This window comes from Ursus americanus, chromosome 20, assembly GCF_024610735.1.
Source record: "Ursus americanus isolate L20-20 chromosome 20, mUrsAme1.1.p, whole genome shotgun sequence".
NCBI classification, from domain to species: Eukaryota; Metazoa; Chordata; class Mammalia; order Carnivora; family Ursidae; genus Ursus; species Ursus americanus.
The window spans coordinates 25,889,558-25,913,709 of NC_142146.1; the positions used below are offsets into that span (position 1 = coordinate 25,889,558).

At 37.1% G+C, this 24,152-nt stretch overlaps 1 protein-coding gene and 1 non-coding gene across 2 annotated transcripts in view; one reads left to right on the plus strand and one right to left on the minus strand.

The window, feature by feature from the left end:
• The window catches only part of TBC1D5 (TBC1 domain family member 5), a 562,848-nt gene that overhangs the window by 436,138 nt on the left and 102,558 nt on the right, over positions 1 to 24,152 (plus strand). Inside the window, exon 16 of the mRNA XM_045791684.2 lies at positions 4,891 to 4,997. Coding sequence (XP_045647640.2) covers positions 4,891 to 4,997 — 107 coding nt within the window. The remainder of the gene's footprint in view (positions 1 to 4,890; positions 4,998 to 24,152) is intronic.
• LOC123788499 (U6 spliceosomal RNA) lies at positions 2,234 to 2,340 on the minus strand. The gene has a single exon (XR_006778516.2). It is a non-coding gene; the product is annotated as a U6 spliceosomal RNA (small nuclear RNA).

Genomic DNA, 24,152 nt, shown 5'->3' on the forward strand with positions numbered 1-24,152 from the left:
TTATGCCTGTTTCTAAACATTTACTTTACCTGGCCTTATGTATGGAGGGCCTTTCTCAGTGTGTCTTAGAGGCTTCTCTTTGGTGCACACATAGTTGGCATTTGGAAGCCGTCTGCACTGTGTCTGAACTTGGCTTCTGTACGCGGACACTCCTGTCATGACATTTTCTGCTAGGAATACGGGAAAGCACAGGATACAATGGTGAAAAGAGGCTTTCCGCTCCCCAGACCTGGGTTCAGCCCTCCCTGTCATTCGGGAACACAGCGGCCCTGAATGTTTTGTTCATCCTTTCTGCAGTACCGTCTCCTTGTCTAAAATGCGAAGTTGATGGTAATACTTTCCTTAGTGGGGATTAGGAGGACTCACAGGGTGTTTGTATAATATATAGCAAGTTGCTGGGTACATTATAGATGCTTAATAAGTGATAGCTATTACTGTTCTTAATTTTAGAGAAGTTAAAGGAAGTCTACGTTATTTTTGTGTTCTTTGGTTAGTTGTTCCCGGTCTATATTGTTACCTTGGGAAAGTAAGTATATATAAATATAAAATTAAATAATCTGAATTAAGTGTTTTACTTACAAGTGTTGAATCATCCATAAGTTATTTAACTGTATTGCTCTAAGCTTTCTCAAAACAATAACATCCTCTAACTCTCTTTTCTGATTTCATTATGTTTTTATTTGTTATGACTGGAGAAACTATTTAAAGCAGCTCCCTTAGACAACTCCAGAACAGTCTTGTGCCACTTAAAGGTAGAGACAGAGAGGCCAGCTCTGCTTTGTGTGGAGGGAGTGCCATTCAGCAAGAATTAAGAAAGGTGGGAAACACCCTACCTTGCATCTGAGCCACCCTTACAGAAACCCTGCAGCTAGAGTGAGCATTATTACTGTTTTATCAGTGGGGGAAAGATCAGGAAGTTCAGCACCTTACCTAAGTTCACACACAGAAGAAGTGACTAGCTAGCACTCTGATCTAGATCTGATCTCGATTCGAGATCCCAGATCCAGCGTGTTTTCCTGGGTACCACTCATCTCTGTCTTCAGCTTCTCTGAATAAGCTCGTCAGAGTGTGTAGCTTCAGTGCTTTGTTTTTAAAGCATATTCATACTTGATTTCAAATGTACGGAGATACCAAAACTCAGCCTTGTCTCAATCTTTCACTTTTTTTCCTGTGTCACTGCCCTGCTCCGATGGCATAAACGCTAGAGAAGGAATAGCACTGCAGATGAGTTTCTCACGTTCAACAAAACTTTGCTGTAAAGATCAAAACTAAATTCTTATTCTATCAGATCCCCACTATTTCGTTTTAAAAACGGCTTCTGTTATTCTCTCTTGCCTACTCTAAATTGGGCACAGTTATTCAAAAGGGACTTAATACTTAGCGTATGTAATTGCAAATTAAAAGTGCTCTCAATGTACAAGTTTTCATAAATAAATGAGAGATAGTATTATCTGAAGACGGGGGGCTGTAGAGGAGGTAAAACTTTACCTATACCCATTCAGGTTTTCAGCTGGGGTTCTTTAACAAAAAGATTAACTAGAAAAACAGAAGTTTACTAACATATATATCTTATTATTATATGATTATATATTTTATTATATAATAAATATAGATTATAATTATATAATTAACATATATTGACATATATATAAATGTATGCCTCATTTGTATATGGTAGATAGGGAAATGAGCAACTCTCAAAAATACAGTTTTAGGACTTAGGATTAAATACCATCTTGGGGCACCTGGGTAGCACAGTCGTTAAGCGTCTGCCTTCGGCTCAGGGCCTGATCCCGGCGTTCCGGGATCGAGTCCCATATCGGGCTCCTCCGCTGGGAGCCTGCTTCTTCCTCTCCCACTCCCCTGCTGTGTTCCCTCTCTCGCTGGCTGTCTCTCTGTCACATAAATAAATAAAATCTTTAAAAAAAATTGTAAATACCATCTTAATAAAGAAAGGTGCGGGGGAGATGTAGACCTCTTAGAGAAAAGTAAATGATTTTTAGGGAAGACAAATGGGCTCTTAGAAGAATAGATGAGAGGTATGAATCTGTGACAAAGTTTATCTTGGGGGAATTTATGACAACCGACTTCCTTTTGGAGGATTTATCTTTAGGCAGATAAGGGGAGTTCGGAGAAAGTCTCACTGTGCATGTGTTGTTTTTCAAGTGCCTACAGCTCAAAATAATCAATACACCAACGTGGCATGTTTTAGGATGGCATGTCCTAAACTCCTACAGTAGTGTTTCCCATCATGAGTTTGCATGTCGTCCTTTCTCAGGAGCCGTGCTAATCTTCTCTATGTCGTTCCAAGTTTAGAGTATGTGCTGCCGAAACGAGCACCCTACAGCAGTGTTTCAGGCGGCACGTTCTGCTGCCCTTCAGAGATTGGATTCGTTTGCCATCATATCCCTAGTGCCAGTGCCTAGCACCGTCTCTGCGTGTCCAGGATATAGTAGATGCTCAGGAAATGTTCATTAACGTTCAGTGACTGGATGGATGAAAGGGAGAAATGGGAGAGGGAATGGTAGCCCCTCATTCATTCTTCAAATGGAATAATGCATTAGTTGGCTTCCCTTACATATTTTATAGCTTCCGATAGCTTCAAAAGTTCTGTCCAGTTTAAGAGCAGGATTGTTACCCTCGTCCCTCCAAATAAATACCTGTCTCTATCAGGCTGTCCTAGAGACTGGGTTATGTTGACCTTCCAAGCTCCTTAAAACTACTACATGAGAGTAATAATACTAATTGACTCTGTTTGCAGTGCCTCTTTGCATTCACTCTGTTGTCTGACTTAAAACAATTGCCTTTTCAAAAACAAAGCCATGTATTAGCTCAGACCCTGTAGCTAGGCTTTGAAATTTCCAATCTTGCTTTGCTACCAAATCACTATATGATTTGGGCAAATGACTTAACCTTTCCAAGTGTTAGTTTTCTTACCTGTAAAACGGGGATAATAATTATACCCTTATAATAAGATCGTCGTAGAAATTAAATGAGGTAATGTAGGGAGAGTTCTTGGCGTAGAGCCTTGTCTCATCATTGTCATCTTAGTGGCAGCAGTAGCAGTAACCGCTTCCTGTTCTACATCTGCCCCGCGGCACTTTATTTTCCTCGGAGTAAGGACTGTGTTTTGTTTCTTTCTGCATCCCCTCCTAACGTAGCACCGGTCACGGATTAGGTACTCAACAAATAGCTGTTGAATTGAATAAAGTCAGCAGATCATTTTTTTAAATCAAGGAAGTTGTTTTCCACAGGACTGAGCTGAAGCTCGGAGAGATTGCCTGCAACAGGTTTCGAGCAGCTGCTGTTGATCGGCTGGACAAATTATGCCCTTCGGTCTTACGGCAACCTTAGAAAAGGTTCAGACGGTGTCTCAGGATTCAAACCCACGTCTTGGAATCCCGAGCTCAGAACTGTTTGCTTCCCTTACAAAATATACAAAAATGCTTCCTGGGCCAGTTACTAATATATAAGCATTATAGTATTTGGGAAAGTATGAGTTAGAAAATGAATTGGTTATCTAAGTTTTATTTATTTGTTAGCTCTCAAAGATAACCCTAAATGGGAACATTATACCATTCTCAGTATACTAGCTTTTTGAATTCTAGAGAAAAAAGGACAACAGGTAACTGAATGTGAATATGACAAAATGAAGGAATAAGAAGAGAAGAGTCTGAACAGATATAGAAAAGGTAGGATAAGTGAGTGCTTTACAAATGAAAGCAGATGTATGAAATTACAAGCTGTCAGATCAGCAACGGAAATGAAGATGATAAAGTGGTTCCTTACATAGATTATAATTATTCATTTTGCCCAGTCCTGTCTCCTTTCCCCATAATGTTCATGGGAAGGGGGAGGGGGTAGGAAGCTGTTGCAAAAAATGGTGCTTCCAACAAAAGAAAGGGGAAAAAAACCTAAGAATCAAGGGTATTTCTGATCACAAACAGTTGTTTATTTTGTGATTTGTGTTGTTGCTATAGAATCACAATTGTTTTCCTATGGAATATGTTTCAACTGCTCGTTCTGATTAATGACAAGGATTCGGTTGCAATAACAGGAAGTTGTAACTTGTAAAGTTTCTTCACAATCAATGCTGTGGAGGCAGTCAGTGTGGCTTACAAAACAAGCATCGTTAATGGGCCCGACTGTGACAGCAGTGGCAGATGGATTGCCAAGAAATGAAGTAGTTTACATAGACCTGCCTGAAAAGATGTGTTTAATAATTGCGCCCATAATTAGGTTGATTTGAGAAAAAAATTAAATGACAGTCTAAGGAACACAGGCTTATCTATGAAGATTTTGACATTTTTCCTCCAAGAAATTCTGCATAGATACTCTCCCTAAATTTCTCATTACCTTTAGAAAAAAAATAATTGGAAGAAATTATATTTTTTAAACTTTGAATTATATAATATTTATATATAAAAGAATAAATGTAACATATGTAACTTATGAAGCATAATAATTAGGGTAAATATTATTTTATGAGAATTTTACACTGGTTCTTTCCCATTCATAAGATTTTTGTTACTAATTTCTAAGCAGCAAAACTAGAGACATTTAAACACAGGCATATAAATGGCAATAAATATGCATGCTTCTAAGAGTTTATTTATATTGCAAACGTACACATCTCTATATCTGAGGCTCTTCTTCCAACACCCCCTGAGGATAAGCGCTAGATATTAGATTGCAGTTAACAGTACAGTGTGCTGCTTCAAAGGCCATTTGGTAAAGATCCCATCTCTCTATTTCCTTTTATCAAATTAATTGAGTTATTGGTTTGCTTTCTTTAAATCTAAGTTGTTATTTTTTTACTCTCAAGTAATGCAAACATCTTAAACAGTATTGCTTCTGAATTCTTTTTTTTTTTTTTCTCCTCTTATTCAGTGATCTCTAGTAACTACCAGACCTGTCTTGGCCTTCTGATGCATTACCCACTAATTGGGGACGTACACTCCCTGATTCTTAAGGCTCTGTTCCTTCGAGATCCAAAGGTAAGCTTTCCAAAGAGAATATGCACAATTTTAAGTTGGATGAAAAATTGGTTTTCCAGCATGACTCCCAAGAATTCCTAATGGGGAATTTGTGTAATGACAGGTGAATTGCCTAACGACAGAATTTGCCTAGATTTTTAGGCAAAACTCACATACCTCACTGGCTAGCAACTTAGCAGCTAAATTAAGTGGACATTGTCATGAGAACCTGGAACACACATCTCTTGTCCCTCAGAAGGTTGTTCTGCCCTCCTCCTTCTTCATAACTCAAGGAAGTAGTTCAGCAACTCCTTCTCCTTTTAACCACACTTCATTAACATTGGTACCCCTCACAGGGACTAACTTATCCAGGGAGAACCTCAGGGGCCATGTGAGGACCAAGACATTAGAGCTATAAAAAAGATGGGTTCTGTAAAAGTTTATGACACAATGAAATACTAAATCATTTCATATGAGGAATATGTATTTTTTATTTGTGGGTGAAGACTAGCCTAATAAAAGATTTAAACCGACTTCAATGCTGATTTCTTTATTTGAACTTAAAGCAAGCCACCAAAATTTTCTTTACACTTCAGAGAAAAAGTGTGCTCTTTTACAACTAATGTTATATTTCTTGAAAATAAGAACATTTAATGATCTAAAAAAATCTGTGAATCCTTGATGCTTTTGAGCCAAACAAAAATATTGGATGAAGTATAAGAGAGAGAGCTTCAAACACGAGTATAAGAATGCCAGGCATTGGGTGGTAATCCCAGCCTTTGGCTCTTTGGCAGAATTCCCAACAGTCATGTTGGCAGTTGTCGAGCTGTCTTTGAGTCAGTCTGTCTGTGGATCCATTGCCAAAGCTCTGTCGGATCGACTTGGGCCCCCAAGTTTAACATAAATTTTAATTCTAAAAGATTTCTGCTTTTCCCTCGGCTGTTGATTTCATATTTGAGTATGACCTCTATTTATTCTTTGATGGATTTAAAAGATTTTACTTCCTTGTACCTATACCCATTTTCTACAAAAAGACACACTTTTATATCATTTCTCCTACACAGTATTTCATTAAGTGTCAGAAATATCCATCATTTCTCTGATACAAAAGATAGCATTTTTTTTCTGGTAAGGCTTAGGACTCTGATTATAAGATCAAAAATCCCATATTTTTATGTATATATTTTTTATAAAAAAATAGCTACAATTATGAAGTATCTATAAAAGAATGAGGTTACTCATCAACAAGGCATATGAGTTTTGGTCTGTAAACTTAAGGTAAGCTCTATCAGCTCAGCGTTAGGAATTCTTAGAATCTTATAGAGTGGGGAAAAAACTGTTAAAATAACTATTTGAATTCTCTACTTACGTGATTTATTTGGTTTTACTGAACGGAGAAGTGAATATGACATCTAAACCTATCGATCTTGTTAATTTTTGCCTGGCTAAATATGGTTGATCTTGCTATGAATCATCCATTCTTCTAGATGCAGGATTCTATATAGTAAATCGATCAGTGTTATTAGTGAAATCTGTGATTTTAATAGAGTTCTTTTTATCTCAATAAGGTAGTGTACATAAGTATAATGAAGCCAATTCTATAAGCATTAAAAAAATATATTCTCCAAGGATTAAAAGAAAAAAATAATAGTGCAAGTATCTGAAAAAAAAGTATTCCCCACTTTTACATTTAGGGTCTAACTAAGTAAAAACATGATCAAGGTAAGGTCCAAAATAGTGGACCTTACACTGATATTTCCGAGACAGAAGAAGTTGATCAGGAGGAGGAAGAAATCATGTTTAAAAGGCTATTGAGAACAGGTTTATAGAATGATGATATCTATAGGAAAAATAAAGAAAGCTATATAGTATTAAGGGGCTTTCACATGGCTAACCCAGCAAGGTGATGGTTTTAGTTCAGGAGCAAAAAGACTGAATTAGAAATCATGATAATAGGTCAAATCTTGACTCTGCTAACAACCATCCCTATGATTTGGGGAAACTCATGCTTGTTGAATCTTCTCTTCTTGCTGGTCTTCTCTTTTGGGGTTGAATTAAATTGTCTCTAATGATCTGCCCAACCAGAGCTCCTTTGTCCACAAAGAACTGACTTACAATGATCTGATAAGATCCAGTCCAGTGCTACAAAGGTACAAATCAAAACACACACGCACACAAAGAGCAAGTTTATATATAGCATAGAAATCCCCAAGTGGACAGAGTTTTCAGTGTAGTAATGTCATTATAAATTCATATAGGAGGCCATTTACACTGAGGAGGAAGAAAAAGAGGGAAAGATGATGCTAGTACCCCACCCATATCCTCTAAAAATCCAAACATCAGAGTGCTTAATTTTTTTCTATTTATTGTTAACAATGAAACACTTAAAACACTTGAATCATTACCAATTCAAATAGATCAGAGTAAGTATATAAACACGTGAGTCTCCATGAAGTGAACTAGTAGAAGGATGATATTTGAGGCATGAAAGTACATTTTTGCATAGCCCAGTTCCTTGTGACAATAGTGTTGACTGCTGCTGACAGACTCAATAAAATAAAAATAAACAAGGAACCCTGAGCCCTCCAAGTTCATTGCCAGCTTCAGAAAAGCACTTTATCCTACCACTTTCCATAAATCCCAGTGGAGATTGCTCAGTTGAGAATAGACTCTGCAACTAGAACATGAGACACTGAGCTTTAATTGTTTTATATCAGATGTGGGCTTTACTGTGAAAAGATTTCTCACTTGAACAGACTGAAATAATGGGGCTATAAACTGTAATAATAGGATCGTCCTCCTTCCTAGTTTCCAAGCACCTCGATGTGCTTAATTTGGTCCTTAAAACAAGCTGAAGGTAGGCAAAGCGGGTTTCTTTCTTCATTCTTTTTCAATACAGACAGGTTAAGGTTATGTGGCTTTCCCAAGGCCAAAAACTTGTAAGCTTCCAAGCTAGCTAGAATGGTTCCATGACCCTTGTATGTATCCATCCCCTTCTGAGATTCCCAGCATACCTTCTACCTCCTTCAGGAAGCCATTCTCAGGCTCAGATAGGGCATGTTTTCCCCTTTGAGTCCCCATAAGGACCTTGTATTTTAGCCATTTGTTTATTTATTGCATCCGTTATTCCATATGATCCTGCTCATTTTTTAGCATTTAGCTTTGTGTTCTGGAGTAGTTGGTATTAAGAAAATAATGGTAGAATTGAATTCTGACGCAATTGCTAAGCCTCTTCCAGTGTACCGTACTGACTGTAATCTAGGTGGATCTCACTCACCTCGCATATTTCTGGAACCCATACTCACATTCCATGAAAGCCATTGCCAATTGTATATTTGTCAGCTGCCATTTTTACCAAGATGGTGAATGAACCCTACAAGTTGAACTTAAAGGCCATCTAGTTCCTTAATTTGCTATGTGTCAGAATTGTTTGAAAACCTATTACTACCTTCAAATACAATGGAACAAAAAAGACATAACAAAGAATCTAGTTAATACACCTCACTGTGACTGTCAGAATTTGAGAACTGCAAGGAACCTAGAGATCTAATCCAGCTTCTGCTTCTGTAGATGAACAAACTAAGGATCAAGGTGAAGTTAGAGACTTAACATAATACAGCTTGTCAATGGCAGAGCTGGCAATTGAATCCAAGTCTTGCAACCACCTTCCACATAGGAACTATAGTTTTAAAAATAGTAGAATTTACTAATATCTGTCATAAAAATTATTCGATTCGTAATAGACATTTAATTTGCATTGGTAATAAATAAAACTGCCATGTATGTAAGTGGACCTAGAACTACTTGAAATTTTTGTAAATGTATGCTATGTAAAGAGACCAAATGTCAGGTATCTATTTGTAGCATCCTATACTCTGTTCACCCTGAATACGGTTTCTATACTTAGTTCCTCAGACCATGATCCTAATTCTCATTTTCTTGTCTTTATCATATTAGAACCAGTGAGCAGATTTCCAAAAACAATCCAGTAAATGAAGTAGAGGGCTAGAAGGAGGACAGTCTGAAAAATATGAAGTGATTAAAAAACATTGTTCTAACTAGTTGTTCAAATTCAAAAAAAAAAATTTAAAAACCCAATTAGAAACAAAAGTCATAGAAAATGTGAACATATTGTGTTCCTTAAATAACCAGATGTTCTCTCCTTCCTGAAGGCAGTAAGGGCTAGGAATAAAAGGTTTAAAACTATTGTTTTAAGTTAACTGTGAATTTTGCAAATCTGTTTTTACCCTTTAGCAAATAAAATTCTAATACGGAACCATAAGCAAAGTAATTTTCATTTTTCGGTGCTCTCTTATTTGTGTTATGTGTTGAAGTGTTAACCTTATCACAAAGACTTATTACAAATGAAATACAGTACATGGATTAACATTTTAGATTATGCAGTAAGAATTTGACAGCTACTGTTTGTTTTGAAGACTAGAATATTCTCCAAAAAATATTTCTAGTAAGTTTGCAAGCAACCCTTTTAGTAGTGACTGCTATTGTTCATGGAAGAAAATTGCTAGAAATAAGACAGTTTAATTTCATAGTCATTCTTGTACACAGAAACACACTATAAAAATATAGTGAACAATGTTCTTATGCTTGGCCAATTCTGTTTTGGCTTTTATTTGGAGTTATATAAAATTTTGCCTTTTTAAATTATAAAAAGTCTATATACTCAGATTTCAGATTTTATGCAGGTAATAGATTTTTACTCTTTTAATTCCAAAAAACCCCACTGTCGGTGTTATTTTTTAAAAATATCAGATGGCTTTGGTAAAATGTCATCTATCAGAATTGAAAAATGGTGAATGGATCCAAGCCTACTACCAGTCAAGTGACAATGTTGGAAAATGTGCATCACAGTACTGGTATTGTAATTTTTTTCCTTCTGAATAGTCAAGGACCCCAAAACCACATATACTAATAACTCTTTGAGGAGGATGCACAGTATCCATTTATTTACTTTTCATGATGGTTCTCATCAGAGGTTCTGTTCAGATTTTCCAGTATTAGTTTTTAATCGGATTTTCTCTTGTAGAAAGAACGCTGCTTCTGTTTTCTTCATCCTTTTTTTATTCCCTAAAAAGCTGGAGCATTTCACTGAAACCTGTCAGTCTCTGAGAATCATTTGTTTTTGTTTACTTTGATAATGTCCTCCCCCAAATATTTTTTGCTTTGTATCTGAGCTATGTAGCTACATGTCACTTTTTTTATCATTAGACTACAGCCAATTAGATGTTTATTATCATTAATATTTAGGTATTAGTGATTAATCAGTTACAGACTTTTTGACACAGAGCAGCATTGAAAAAACCTTAAAAGTTTTATTTCTGAAGTAAATGGTGACTATCAAAAATCTGCAAAGAAGTAATCTGAAAATCTTTATTAAACCAGTATTTGAAATTTGTTCTTATTGTAGGCATTTTATAAAGTAGAATTGTGTTTCTCAAAACTTGTTTAGGGTTTCCTGGGGACTTCAAATAATTTTGAATTTGTTTTGTAAAAATATTTTGAATTTATTAATTTATTCAACAAACTATTCTTTATTGTGTACTATCTAGAATTCAACAGGCATTGTTTAGAGCGTGGTGATTGATATATAAGAAGATGTGGCCTTTATCATAATACAAGTAAATAAAGTACTCAATTTATCATGTGTTATAAAGGATACAAATAGGGTATCATTAAAATAATAAGAGGAGGAGGAATCTGGGCTGAGTGAAGACCTGATTTATGTAGGTTGGTCAAAAGGCCCTCTCTCTGGAGGGGATACCATGTTGGGTGAGAAGTAATGGGAGGAGAAGGCGTCAGCCAGACAGAGATTAGGAAGGTAAGCCTCCAGACAGGGGAACAGCAAACATTCCAAAGTAAAAACCTGCCAAGACTGTTGGTGGAACTGAAAGAAGACCTACAGTATGACTAGAGCCAGGAGCTTGGGGGAACCTGCCCGAGACAATGGACAAGCCAGGGAAGGCTGGATTTGTGGTGATTCTTCTGATGACTGAGACATGCTCTCATTACAAACTACTCTTACTCTTCAGCCAGAAGTTATAAGAACTCTTCTGAAATGAGTTCCTCACTTGATAGAGCACACTCACTTATCCAGACGTCTAGGCTGTCACATGGATCTGACCAGTAGGCCGTTGCATGAGTTAGGAAGATTGACCAGGACCCTGAACCTGTATTATGTTTATCTTTCAAAAAACTATCTTGGCTTCCTTCCATACACTACCAGTCTCAGTCATGATGCTTTCATTATATCAGTTCCCTGCTTCACTGTGTAGTGACAAGGGACTAGATCAGTCTTCCTCACCTACCAAAATGAGCGCTCTGCTAGGTTAGGGATTAGCACTAACCCAGTGGCAGCCACACGAGGGAAGCACAGAATTCAAGTTCCACTCATATCACAGCCTGCTATGTATTGGGCAACTCACTCCTTTCCTTGAACTGTAGAATGAAGAGGCTAGACCACATAATCCCAGTAGACCCTTCTGGATCTATTTTAGCAAGATACAATTCAGTAGATACACTTGTTAATTACCTACTGTGGGCAGAGCATGAGAATTGGTCCATGGGACTAGGACATAGTCCCTTATAGATGTAAAGAACTAATTGTTATGGAATGTCACTTGAGTGAGAGTATTACAGGAAGAACAGCTAATTTGGACTTGGAGAGTCAGAAAGACTTCTACTTGGAAGAGGCATTCCAACTAGTCTTTGAAGAATTTTCTTGGGAGATGTTACTCTGTCTTAAGAAAACAGCGCAAGTGAAGCTCCTGAGAATTGCTGAAGCAAGTGGCTAAGCTGGGCCTTGCAGTTCTCCATCCAGACTCACTCAGTGACCCCCTCAGGGACCTAGTGAATGACATTGTCCCCTCTCAGTACCTCATGTATTAGCAGATACTCATTTTTAAAGTCCATAAAATGTGTCTTAATGTGATAGAATTTTATTTGGCATTAATTTATATGGCATTCCAATTTGTGTGTTATTATTCAGCGTAAATAAATGTTGTGTGTTTAAGTGAAAAGTCAGTGTAGAGAAGATATCATACCAATGATTTTTACTAGATTTATTGGCTATAAATAATGGCTCGTAATACAGTATTTGCTCAAAATAGGCGTGCCTTTGTTTAAATCTGTAAAGTCAGTCTTGGGAAGCTTAGTGGTTTTTATTTTGGGTGGCCGAAGAGAGCTGTGAAACTGTGTGGCGAAGATTGCTCTGCATGTTTTAGATGAAAGTGTTTCTTCTCTGAAACAACCAATTGCGTGGTGATTTATTTTTCCTCAAATAACTAAAGAAGACATTGGTTAATTGCATGGTTAATTCTGTTCTGATTAACAATAAATAAAACAAAATCTACAAACCATTCCCCTGCCTTTTATTTGATATCGTATAAGTAAGGGAAATCTAGGTTTTTAGGGGGAAAATATTTATTTTAAATATATTACTTAAGCTTTTAAAGCTATTAATCCTGTGCATGTGTGTTTAGAAAGGCACCAGGAGGCCCCAAATGTAAAAGCATTAAAGTATTACAACCCGTTACAGTGATATGTTTGTGACACATCCCTGAGGTCAAGGAATGAAGTGTCGACCCTGCTTCACTGCTGACTTGCCGTTTTACCCCCAGAGAAATCATATAACCTTTTGCTGCCTTAGATTCAGGTTCATTAATTGTTTTTTAAAAAGGGATAGGTGACTGGTGAGGCTTTAATTAGCCTATAATCTCTAAAAGTCATTTGCAGCTCTAAGTGCTATGAGAACCTAGCTAATCACTTATTCTCCTTACCATATATGAAGTAGCTTATTTAAAAAGAAAGGTACTACTTGGAGTTGTTTCTACATTGTCTTACTGTTACAATTTCAGGAAATTGAAAGTTATAGATCCAGAGTATGACACAAAGATCATAAACTTAAAACTGGCAAAATAGAAAAAAAAAACATAATTCTTTTTAATATAAGTAGTTGTGGCCACAACAAATATTTTATTTAACCCTTAAGTATATTAGCTCAATAACTATTGTATTGCTAATTTAAAATATTAAATATACTGATTTTGTAGGAATAAAAGTCAATGCATTCAACTAGTAAACTGCATAACCATAGTCAATTAACTTTGTCTTATTTAAGTACTTTAGGCAAGAAGTTATATCTGTTCCAAAACCAAAACAAAGTCACAGAAGATTTTATCATGGAGGATTTTTAAGTATATTTCATCATTTGTATGATTCCCATAAAGGGAAATGTCACGTAGGTCTGCGTATATACACAAGTGGCAGTTCTGCTCCAATGAGCCTAGAGCCACCAGCACTCCAGCTCCAGGCCAGTTGGGCTCTGTGTAGAGGGTTTCACTCTAGCATTTGATGTGTGAGCAAGGTCCTCAGATGCTGTTCATGACATTTTCCAAATATCTTCATATAATCTCGAGTAGCTCTTTATTTACTTGGTTGTTTTTCTTGGTTTCAGAGAGGAACTTTATCGTTTCATTTCTCCACCTTGTTTCTTTCTCCAGCATGTATATTTATTCATTTAGCCAACATTTACTGAGCTCCTGCTATGTACAGTGCATCCAGTATGTCTCAGGAGTCCTGACTGAATCATGTAAAGAAGGATGAACAGGATTTGTGGCAAGTGAAAGGGATAGCTACTTGGTTGATTCTCTTACCTCTAAGTCTTTGCTGAGGTCCAGTCTTCTCAGTGCGAGCTCCATGCGATTGCCCGTCCCCACTGCCCCCTACCCCAGCATTCCTGATCCCCTTAGCCTACTCTACTCTCCTTTCCATGGCAATGATCACCTTCTATCACTTTGTATGTTATGGTTTTTATTTTCTGTCTTCCCCTGCCAGTGTATTAACGCCATGACAGAAGTGTGCTTGGTCTGTTTTATATTCTGTCACCCATGTACCTACAATAACGGGTGGATGAGTGAGTGAATGAACGTATGGTGACTAATAACCACCAACCAAACTCTCAAGCTCTCTGCCAGAGGAGAAATTATGCTGTTCATTGCACTTTGGTTCAGCAGCTGTTTATCGCTTCCTGTGCTGGATCGTGGGGATATAATGAATTAGGGGGACACTTTCCCCTCAGCACAAAGCTTGCAGTCTGATGCGTGGATCTTAAACCGTGGCGTGCCAGAGAAGCACCTGTGGGATCTTGTTATAAATACAGCCTGCTAAACATTCTAGTGTCAATTGCTCTGCAGTAGGATCCAGAAATCTGCATTTGTAACTGTTCTGAAACTGGTCAGCCGTGGAAGACACTTTAAGAAACAGACACTAGATTGAGGGAAAAGTTATGACACAAACTGAAAGCCAAACATCTAAAAACAGAAGACCGGCTCTAAACCAGTGGTTTCTAAAGTGCAGTATATACATACGTGGTGACTACACGGAGATCATCCAGTGGAGTAAAGGAAGAAACTAATGGAACTTCTGTTTATAGTCACTCTTCTAAAAAAAAAAAAAAAGAAAAAGAAAAAACTGAGCTTTACTTTTGAATGTACAGATTCATATTGGTGTCTTCATAAGACCCATGTATTAGCGAGTCACGTATCACATACGAGGTCTTGTAAAGGAAGACGGGACTTCTCCACACAAAGGCATTGACAGTGGCCTCCTCTCTTCTCTCTTTGCTTTCACCGCCATGTGCCTTATTGCCATTTCCATATGCCCAGTTTAGTGGATTTATGGGCTGTGTTATCTTAAATGATGGCATATTTACAATACCAAAGAGATGTCAGGGACCATGGACATTTATTGTGGGTTCACTAGATATCTTCTGCTAATGTACTTAAAAGAATCACCAAATATAATTTCTTTCTGAAAAAAAAATAAGCATACTTCAAATTTGCTTACCTCTGTTATGATGAGTAGCTGTTACTAATATGTTACCATGCAAATATTTTTAAAAAAATAAACAATTTGCCTCTTCAAATTAAGATTCAAATTAGGATTCTCATTTTAATAATGAGAGAAAATAAGAATTTTTTCAAAGAAATTCATGCTATGGAAAGAACATTTTAAATTTGAATATTTGGAAATGTTTCATCCATTTGCAGTGTTCTTGCCAAAAACAATTAAGTGTATCATTTATTTAAAACTTTCTAGGTACACTAAAAAGTTAATGGGAATAGATTTTTCTAACTTGGTTACTAGTATCCCAAATGAAGAGATGAAGTCAGGTTTGAATCTGTTTTTTATTTTTTTTGGAGATGTTATTTATTTATTTGTCAGAGAGAGAACGCATAAGCAGGGGGAGCAGCAGGCAGAGGGAGAAGCAGGCTTCCCACGGAGCAAGGAGCCTGAGCAGGACTCGATTCCAGGACCCTGGGATCATGACCTGAACTGAAGGCAGATGCTTAGCCAACTGAGCCACCCAGGCATCCCTGAATCTGTTTTTTAAAATACAGAAATGTAATATCCTCCAGTTAAATTTTAAGAGCTGTATGATGGTTAATTTTATGTCATCTTGACTGGGCTAAGGAAACCCAGAAAGCTGATAAAACATTTTTTTCTGCGTGTGTCTGTGATGGTATTTCCAGAAGAGGTTAGCGTTTGAATCAGTAGACTAAGTAAAGATTTTTCCTCACCAATGTGAGGGATCATCCAGACAGGCATCATCCAATCTATTAAGAGCCCAAAAAGAACTAAAAGGTCTCCACCTTTTAGTAGAGGGCAAACTTTGGAGCTGGGACATCCATCTTCTCCTGCCCTAGGACATCTGAACTCCTGGTTCTTGGGCCTTGAGATTCTAGGACTTACCAGCATGTTACCCCAGTCTTTCCCTGACCCTCCCCCCAACTCATCCACCTACACTTCCCTCTTTCCATCCTTAACCACCACACTCCAGTTCTCAGACCTTGGTACTTTGACCAAATTATACCACCGGCTTTCTTGGTTCTCCAGCTTACAGTTGGCAAATTTTAGCATATCTCAGCCTCAGTAATCACATGAGCCGCTTCCCATAATAAATCTCTTTTTATATATCCATATTTATCTTATTGGTTTTGTTTCTCTGGAGATCCCTAATGCAAGCTGATTAATATTAGGGAAGATAGAAATTGTATTAATTTAACAAAAATCTTGGCACAATTGGTGGATTATACAATGAATGCCATACTTTAGCAAGGGAAGCCAGTAATATCCTTCCTTCATTCAGACCTGTGACTCTTTGTAAGGTAGCTTTTTCTCAAGTGTCATTGACAAAAACTATCACAAAGAATTTAACCAAGATTTTCCAAAAAGTAAGAAGCGTGTTCAATCACATCAAAATATGCTAAACATATATTTTTAGGAAGAGCAGAAATTACCATTATAAAGAAACTATTATGAAAATAGTTTAAATAAAATAATTTATTTCATCTCTATCTCATTTAAAAATTCTGTTGTGCATACGTATATTTTCTCATGTACATAATAGATTAGTACAAACAGTACATGCATCTGAGTTGGAAATAAATAAATATGCACATATTGAGGGTATAAACACACAAATCCCCCCCATTTTATCTAGTATAGGAATAATGAAAGTTGAGGGATCCCTGCTGTAGACCAGTAGTTCCTGAAAACTGATCCAGTTGATTCTAATGCTTAGCCAGAATGAGAATCTTAAGGCTGCCTCCCAGCACACACACAATTCTGGAGTCCCCATAGACACACACGTTAGCTGGGACAGCTGGAAAGACATAGGCCTTACCCTTTCCACGTAAGTGAGAGAATTCTCCTCAACATCTCTAATTAAACTGATAATTGATATCTTCTAGACCATTGACTTTCACTGAAAAGTATACCTAGTCCATCCTAACCCTCTTGTTGTGTTCTTATCACTTCGGCTCATTATGTACTTTTTGTAGGTGGTACTAATAATTACAAAGTAAGGCCTTTTAAACATTCAGTTATAGGGACTGATGCATTTTGCAATTTCTTTAGAGGTAGTTGAGACTTTAGAGATCAATCATATAATTATACCTTCATTTCCTGCTGAGGCCTTGGTGAGGGTGAGGTGAAATACCCAAAGTCATCCAGAATTCAGTGGTATAGCTAAGACCAGTCGCCCGGGCTCCCACTCCCAATCTGGAGCCATCTGACATCCTCCTCCTTGGCCTTCCTCTCCCTGTAGACTCCTGGGACAGACCTTTCTCAGTACTTCCACACTTACCCTTTTCCCCCACTTCCTCTGTGGCCACAAGGAAAATTAAGATGAGTTGTTTGGTCTTGTGTAGTAAGCACAAAGCAGTGCATTTCAACTTGATTATCCTTCCAAGGACAGTTGTTTTCTTCTGATTTCACATTTATTCATGGTCTGAATACTGAATTTGAAAATTGGTCTGTTATTAGTTTGCCAAGTCTAGCCTCCAGGTTTCTGTAGTAAAGTACCCAGTGAAAGTGATGGGGGATAAGTATAAAAATAATATTAATTGCTTTTCTATAATGAAACTGATCTTTTGAGTTCTCTCCTTAACCATGCAACTATAATGGCCACCACTTAGGTGGAAGATAATAAGACAAAAAATAATGAAACAAAAAATAAAAGTAAGGCAGTCGAGAGAGCCAGTTCAAAGGGTTAAGAATGACAGTATGAAATGCAGAAGAAAGGGGGAGAAAGAAATAGGGAGAGAAAGCAAATATATGAGAATGTGAATATGAATAAATAAGAATTAACCAGCTGAAAAAAGAAAGTCACCTTGGACAACTTTTCTATTTGAGAATAAAATGTGTGCATACTACAATGATCATTCAGTTTCATTGTTACAGTGTATTAAGGTTGATCACCTGCTGTAACATAGGAACCCCTTTTTTTTTTTTTTTAAGATTTTATTTATTTATTAGAGAGAGAGACAGCCAGTGAGAGAGGGAACACAAGCAGGGGGAGTGGGAGAGGAAGAAGCAGGCTCCAAGTGGAGGAGCCTGATGGGGGGCTCGATCCCAGAACGGTGGGATCACGCCCTGAGCTGAAGGCAGACGCTTAATGACTGAGCCACCCAGGCACCCCAGGAACACCTATGTTTCTGTGGCTTCCCACAGCAGATGTTTAAGTTTCACTCAAGTGACAGTAAGTCAGGGGTGGGAGTGTCTCACAGTCACACAATACTTTGGGCTTCTGCTAGCCCTGCTGTTTTCAACTTCAACCTTCCAGGGTCACCCAGTACATTGACATACCCAACAGGATGAGAAAAATAGCAAGGCGTATGGTCCTTGGGAGTTGTTAAAGCAAAGCCTACAGGTGGCACGCATCACTTTCACACACATTCCACTGGCTGGAACTCATCCTTTGGCTATCTTTACCCACATATGACTTTGAAAAATGTAATTGAGCCATGTGCCCAAGAAGAGGAGGAAGCAGGTGAGCCGCCAGGGGCTATATGAAATGGGATGCTTTGGTTGCTTTACCTCTTCTGCTGTTTGAAAGGGCCCTCTCTAAGGGAAAACTAAAATCACAGTGGGAAGCTTGTGCTCTTAAAACTCACAGTCTGAGAAGTCTGATTTTGTTAGCACTCTCCAAAAAACCAGGCCATCTCTCAGAGACATACTCCCAAAACTGAGCTCAAAAGGCTTCTGTGTGAAGCCAGTGTGTCCCTTTCTCTGTCTACAGTAATGGAACATTTTTAAGACTGACATCTTCATGCCCCATGACCACCCCATTCACTTCCTGGTGGCAGACTTAGAGGGATGCCACATCATTATCAGATGACTTACAGTGAGGGAAAAAACAAGTTACTGAGCTATATATGACCAGCATACTGTAGACCTACATGGAAAATGCAGTCAGAATCACAGAGCTCCTTGGAGGGCCTGATATCAGATGGATGCAGGTGGGAAGGCATATTTAGTGAAACCAGACTATGAGAGCCTCGCATACCTACTCCACAGTGAGGGTGGTCTTCCTGTGGTCCTAGAAAGCGCATGGCCCATTAACCACTAACTCAGGCTGTCTCTCCCACTGACTCTGCCCATATGTGCCTCTTTGACTACTTTTCTCTGCTTCCTTGGCAGGCCCTTTTGGACTGACATCTTTTTGCTTTTGATATATATTAAACATGTAAGGGATGTAGTCAGACTTTGTTAACCTGAAAACCACCTGGTGTCTTGAGGAAGGTTTTGCATTACCTCTGTTCAGAGGTACTTTGTGTTAATTTTACCATTTGAGCTTCCCATAGTTGTTAGGTGCACCTCAGAATTATTCCTAATCATTAATAAACTTGATTTCTGAAAAGGAAAATTGGGAATAATTGTCTCCTCATCCAGCATTTCAGGGATACTGACACTAACATCTTTTTACTGCATGGTTGCTTCAATAAATCAAGAGTTAGGCTCCAGGTTTTTCTCTGCACACTGTCATTCTTAGCTTTTTGACAGCCCCTTCAAGTTTATCCTCTGTAGTGTTTACAGAAAACGTGTTGAAGAGATACGAATTGGTGAAGTTGAGGGCTATAAGATGTTTCACAAAATTGTCATCCATAGGTCTGACGATCATCACATTATAAGTTGGGGTTGTTAGTGATTTGATTCCTTCTGGCCCTTTCTTGAAGTTCCTATTGTAGTACAAGTGCCTTATTCATCACTTCCCTCTTTCTATAACAACAGCAATAAAAATAGAGAGTTTTTCAAATTATTTCACTTAAAGTAAATGTTGTATGGTGCTTACCTGGCTTGAGCTATCATTGGGGAATAGCGCCAAATAGGAAAATTTGAAGAAGGCAGAAAAATGACAGGAATGGTTGGAGTTGTTTTCATAAACTCAGGAAAGAGATAACTCTTTAGCCTCATCTTTCCAGCTAGTATCTGAAGAAATCCCACCAGATTTTCTCATAAAGGTTATAATTGAATGTATCTATTTTATATTCCACTTATGAGAGGACCCACTGATGAGAATGTCAGCTATTAATTTGAGATCAACTACTTAATTTACTTAATTGATAACATCTTATTTAAGCTCTTTTATTTGAACTTTCTTTCATTTGAGTTCTAGATACTAACCAACTACATAGGAAATAGCACTGAACAAAAACTAAATTTCAGAATATATTTAGGACTTAGAAGAAACTGACCTTTGATTAAACAAGGGAGAAGAAATTTCATTATCACAGAGGTAATATAGTTTGGTGTCCTAAAGGATTTCATTGGAGGATTTAATGTGTGTGTATGAATATTTTTATTAAAATTATTGTCATTTTCTACCAACCACTCCTTTTGGTGTAAGAAAGCAAACAATGCAATATAGATAGTGTGAGCATTCTGTTTCCTTCTCCCGTTTTCTCTCCTTTCCTTCCTTTAAAAAAAAAAAAAGATTTAATTATGAGCTTCTTGAAAACAGAAAATGTAGAGGATAACTTGAAGGAACGTTTAAGAGAGTATCAACAAGGTTTAGTGAATAATTAGCTATGGATGGTGAGCAATTCATTGTATTTCCCAGATATCCTAACTATTGATTGAGTTGGTGGGAAAATGTATGAATGAGCAAGTTTGCAAGAGTAGCTAAGTATAAGAAGGTTGGATAATAAGTTGATTTTGAGTAGATTGTGGGATATCTAGGTAGAAGTGTCCAGAAGGCAACTGGGAATGTGTGTCTAGTGCTCAAAGAGAGCTTTGAACCAGAGATAGAGATTTAGAAATCATGGATTATGAACATTAATTGTAGTTGAGTTATTATAGGTGGTCTCAAGGAATAATATGTTGGGGAGATGAGAAGAGAGCTGGGAAGGGAATCATAGGACATAACAGTAGGGGCAAGAGGAAGGAGCATATGGCAAAAACTCAGAATGTGGGAAAACCATGAGAAGACAGAATTAAAATAGCTTAAGAATAGATAATCCTGAGAACATGGAGATGGTTAGTGACAAATGTTGTAAAGAGATCAACTAAAATTAAAAGCACATAATGCTGTTGAAAATTGCTGACATATTTACAGTGCACACTGAAGGGGAAATAAAAATGCCCTTTCATTCTGAAATGATGCCATGAAAAATATAAAAGACAAGCAAAAAGATTGTAGACGATTGAGAAATAAAAAGGGAGAAGTAGGGAGAATGTGGAACCTAAGGTTGAAAATAAATTAGTAACATAGTGCAGTTGATAACCAAGGGATACTTATTATCAAATGCATAGACAATGTGGCATTTGTCAACCAGAACCTTACTAAAGTATCAAGTCCAGTTTTTCATTCTTAATTTTGAGATATGAAATGTTGTGAAATATTATTTGAAAATATATAAACTGATTATTTAGAAGAAACACAGATAAGGCCAGGAAAAAATGAGCAAGAGTATATACTTGGATCTGAGATTATTTAGCCCAAAAAGAAAACTGAGAATTAATTAACAGTGTTCAGACTTTCATGAACCCTTACATAAATGGTAGCAGCCACTGGTATTTGTAGCCAGGAGAAGTTTGAGGATAGAAAGGGATTCAATTCCTCGATTACTATCTCCAGGACATTGGCGACACTACTAAGTACCGTCCTGAACCTGTTTTTTAATGTGTAAAAGATGATTCATTTGTTACAAAAATCCAGTGACTATGAAATAGTATTTGTAAAGGGCCCAGTATGATCTGGCACCCAGTAGAGGATACCTGATGGTATGTGTATTTTCTCTGAGAAAAAGAAGCAAGACTAAATGGACTTGAGTCTATTTATGGAATATTTAAGCTGTAGGTTTTTTCTTTAAATTTAGTGTTTAATTGGTGCCTCACAAATGAATAAGGTTATTTCTAAACCTCATAATTTTCAAAGTTTTCATTTACATAGGAAACTTCCCAAATAATCTAATGCTGTAGCATGTTATTACTTGTTGATTTTTTAAAAATTGTTTATTGCTTTCTATGTTACTTATATACAGATAAAGTGGGATGGTTCTAGAAATCATTAGTCATTAAACAGTACAGTCCAGAAAAAGAAATTAACATTTTAATAGCTGATGAGAGCTTGAAGAATGACATTCTGTTCATCTGGGCAAACTTTGAGAGCAGTATGAGATCACACTCATTGCCAATTAGCCTTTTTGGAGTTTCTTTCCAAAGTGGGCATAATGGTAGTATCTTTGGCCTCAGCTCTCATACAAGAAAAGGACTTGTGTGGGCATTTAAGAAATACCTTCTCTCTGAGCCTGTCATTCTTCATCCATACCTGCAGATCAGATCATTTTTCACTGTACTTCTCTGCTACTATTTCTTTTTTTTTTTTTTCAGTATAATTAACATACAGTGTTAGTGATTTGACAATTCTGTGCATTACTCAGTGCTCATCAGGATAAGTGTACTCTTAATCCCCTTCACCTGTTTCATCCATTTCCCCACCCACCTTCCCTCTGGCAACCATCAGTTTTTTTCTTTGTTTTGTTTTTTAAATTCCACATATGAATGAAATCATAAGGCATTTGTCTTCCTCTGACTGACTTATTTCACTTAGCATTATACTCTCTAGGTCCATCCATGTTGTTGCAAATGGCAAGATTTCATTCTTTTTTATGGGTGAGTAGTATTCAGTTGTATATATAAACTACATCTTCTTTATCCACTCATCTATCAGTGGGCACTAGGGCTGCTTCCATAATTTGGCTATTGTAAATAATGCTGCAATAAAAATAGGGATGCATTTATCTTTTCAAATTATTGTTTTCTTATTCTTTGGGTAAATACCCAGTAGTGGAATTACTGGATCATATGATAATTCTATTTTAAGTTTTTAAGGAGCCTCCATACTGTGTTCCACAGTAGCTGCACCATTTTGCATTCCCACCAACAGTGCTTGAGGGTTTCCTTTACTCTGTGTCCTTGTCAACACTTGCTGTTTCTTGTATTGTTGATTTTAGCCATTCTGACAGGTGTGAGTTCATATCTCATTGTGGTTTTGGTTTGTATTTCCCTGATGCTGAGTGATGTTGAGCATCATTTCATGTGTCCGTTGGCCATCTGGATGTCTTCGTTGGAGAAATGTCTGTTCATGTCTTTTTCTGCCCATTTTTTATTTGTGAGTTTTTTGGTGTTGAGTTGGGTAGGTTCTTATGTATATTTTGGATACTAACCTCTTATTGGATATATCATTTGCAAATATCTTCTCCCATCCAGTAGGTTATCTTTTCGTTTTGTTGATTGCTTCCTTTGCTGTGCAGAATTTTTTTTTTTTTTTTTTTTTTTTTTTTTTTTTTAGTCCCAGTGGTTTTGTCTTGCTTTTATTTCTCTTGCCTTAGGAGACATATCATGAAAAATATTGCTATGGCCAATGTCAGAGAAATTACTGCCTGTGTTCTGTTCTAGGATTTTTGTAGTTTCATGTCTCATATTTAGGTTCGTAATCCATTTTGAGTTTATTTTTGTGTCTGGTGTAAGAGAGTGGTCCAGTTTCATTCTTCTGCATGTTGCTGTCCAGTTTTCCCAACACCATTTGTTGAACAGACTGTCTTTTTCCCATTGCATATTCTTGATGCTTTGTTGTAGATTAATTGACCATATAATCATGGATTTATTTCTGGGCTCTCTCTCCTGTTCTGTTAATCTATGTGTTTTTGTGCCAATACCATACTGTTTTGATTAATATAGCTTTGTAGTAGATCTTGAAATCTAGAGTTGTGGTACCTCCTGTTTTGTTCTTTTTCAAGATTGCTTTGGCTATTCGGGGTCTTTTGTGGTTCCATGCAAATTTTAAGATTATTTTTCTAGTTCTATGAAAAAATGCTGCTGGTATTTTGACAGGGATTGCATTAAATCTGTAGCTTGCTTTGGACAGTATGGATATTTTAACAATATTTGTTCTCCCAAATCATGAGCATGGAGTATCTTTCCATTTGTTTGTGTCTTCTTCAGTTTCTTTCATCAGTGTGTTTTAGTTTTCAGAGTACAGGTCTTTCATCTCCTTGGCTGAGTTTATTCCTCGATATCTTACTCTTTTTGGTGCAGTTGTAAATGGGATTGTTTTCTTAATTTTTCTTTCTGCTGCTTCATTATTAGTGTATAGAAATGCAACAGATTTCTATAATTTTTATATCCTGTGACCTCACTGAATTCATTTGTCAGTTCTAATAGCTTTTGATGCAGTCTTTAAGGTTTTCTATATATAGCATTGTATCACCTTTTCAACTGTTTCTTTAAAAGCCAGACTTTGGCAAACTCTTTGGTTTATCTAGTTCATAGACAGTCATTGAGCACATACTATGTACTGGACACTTCGTTAGAGGC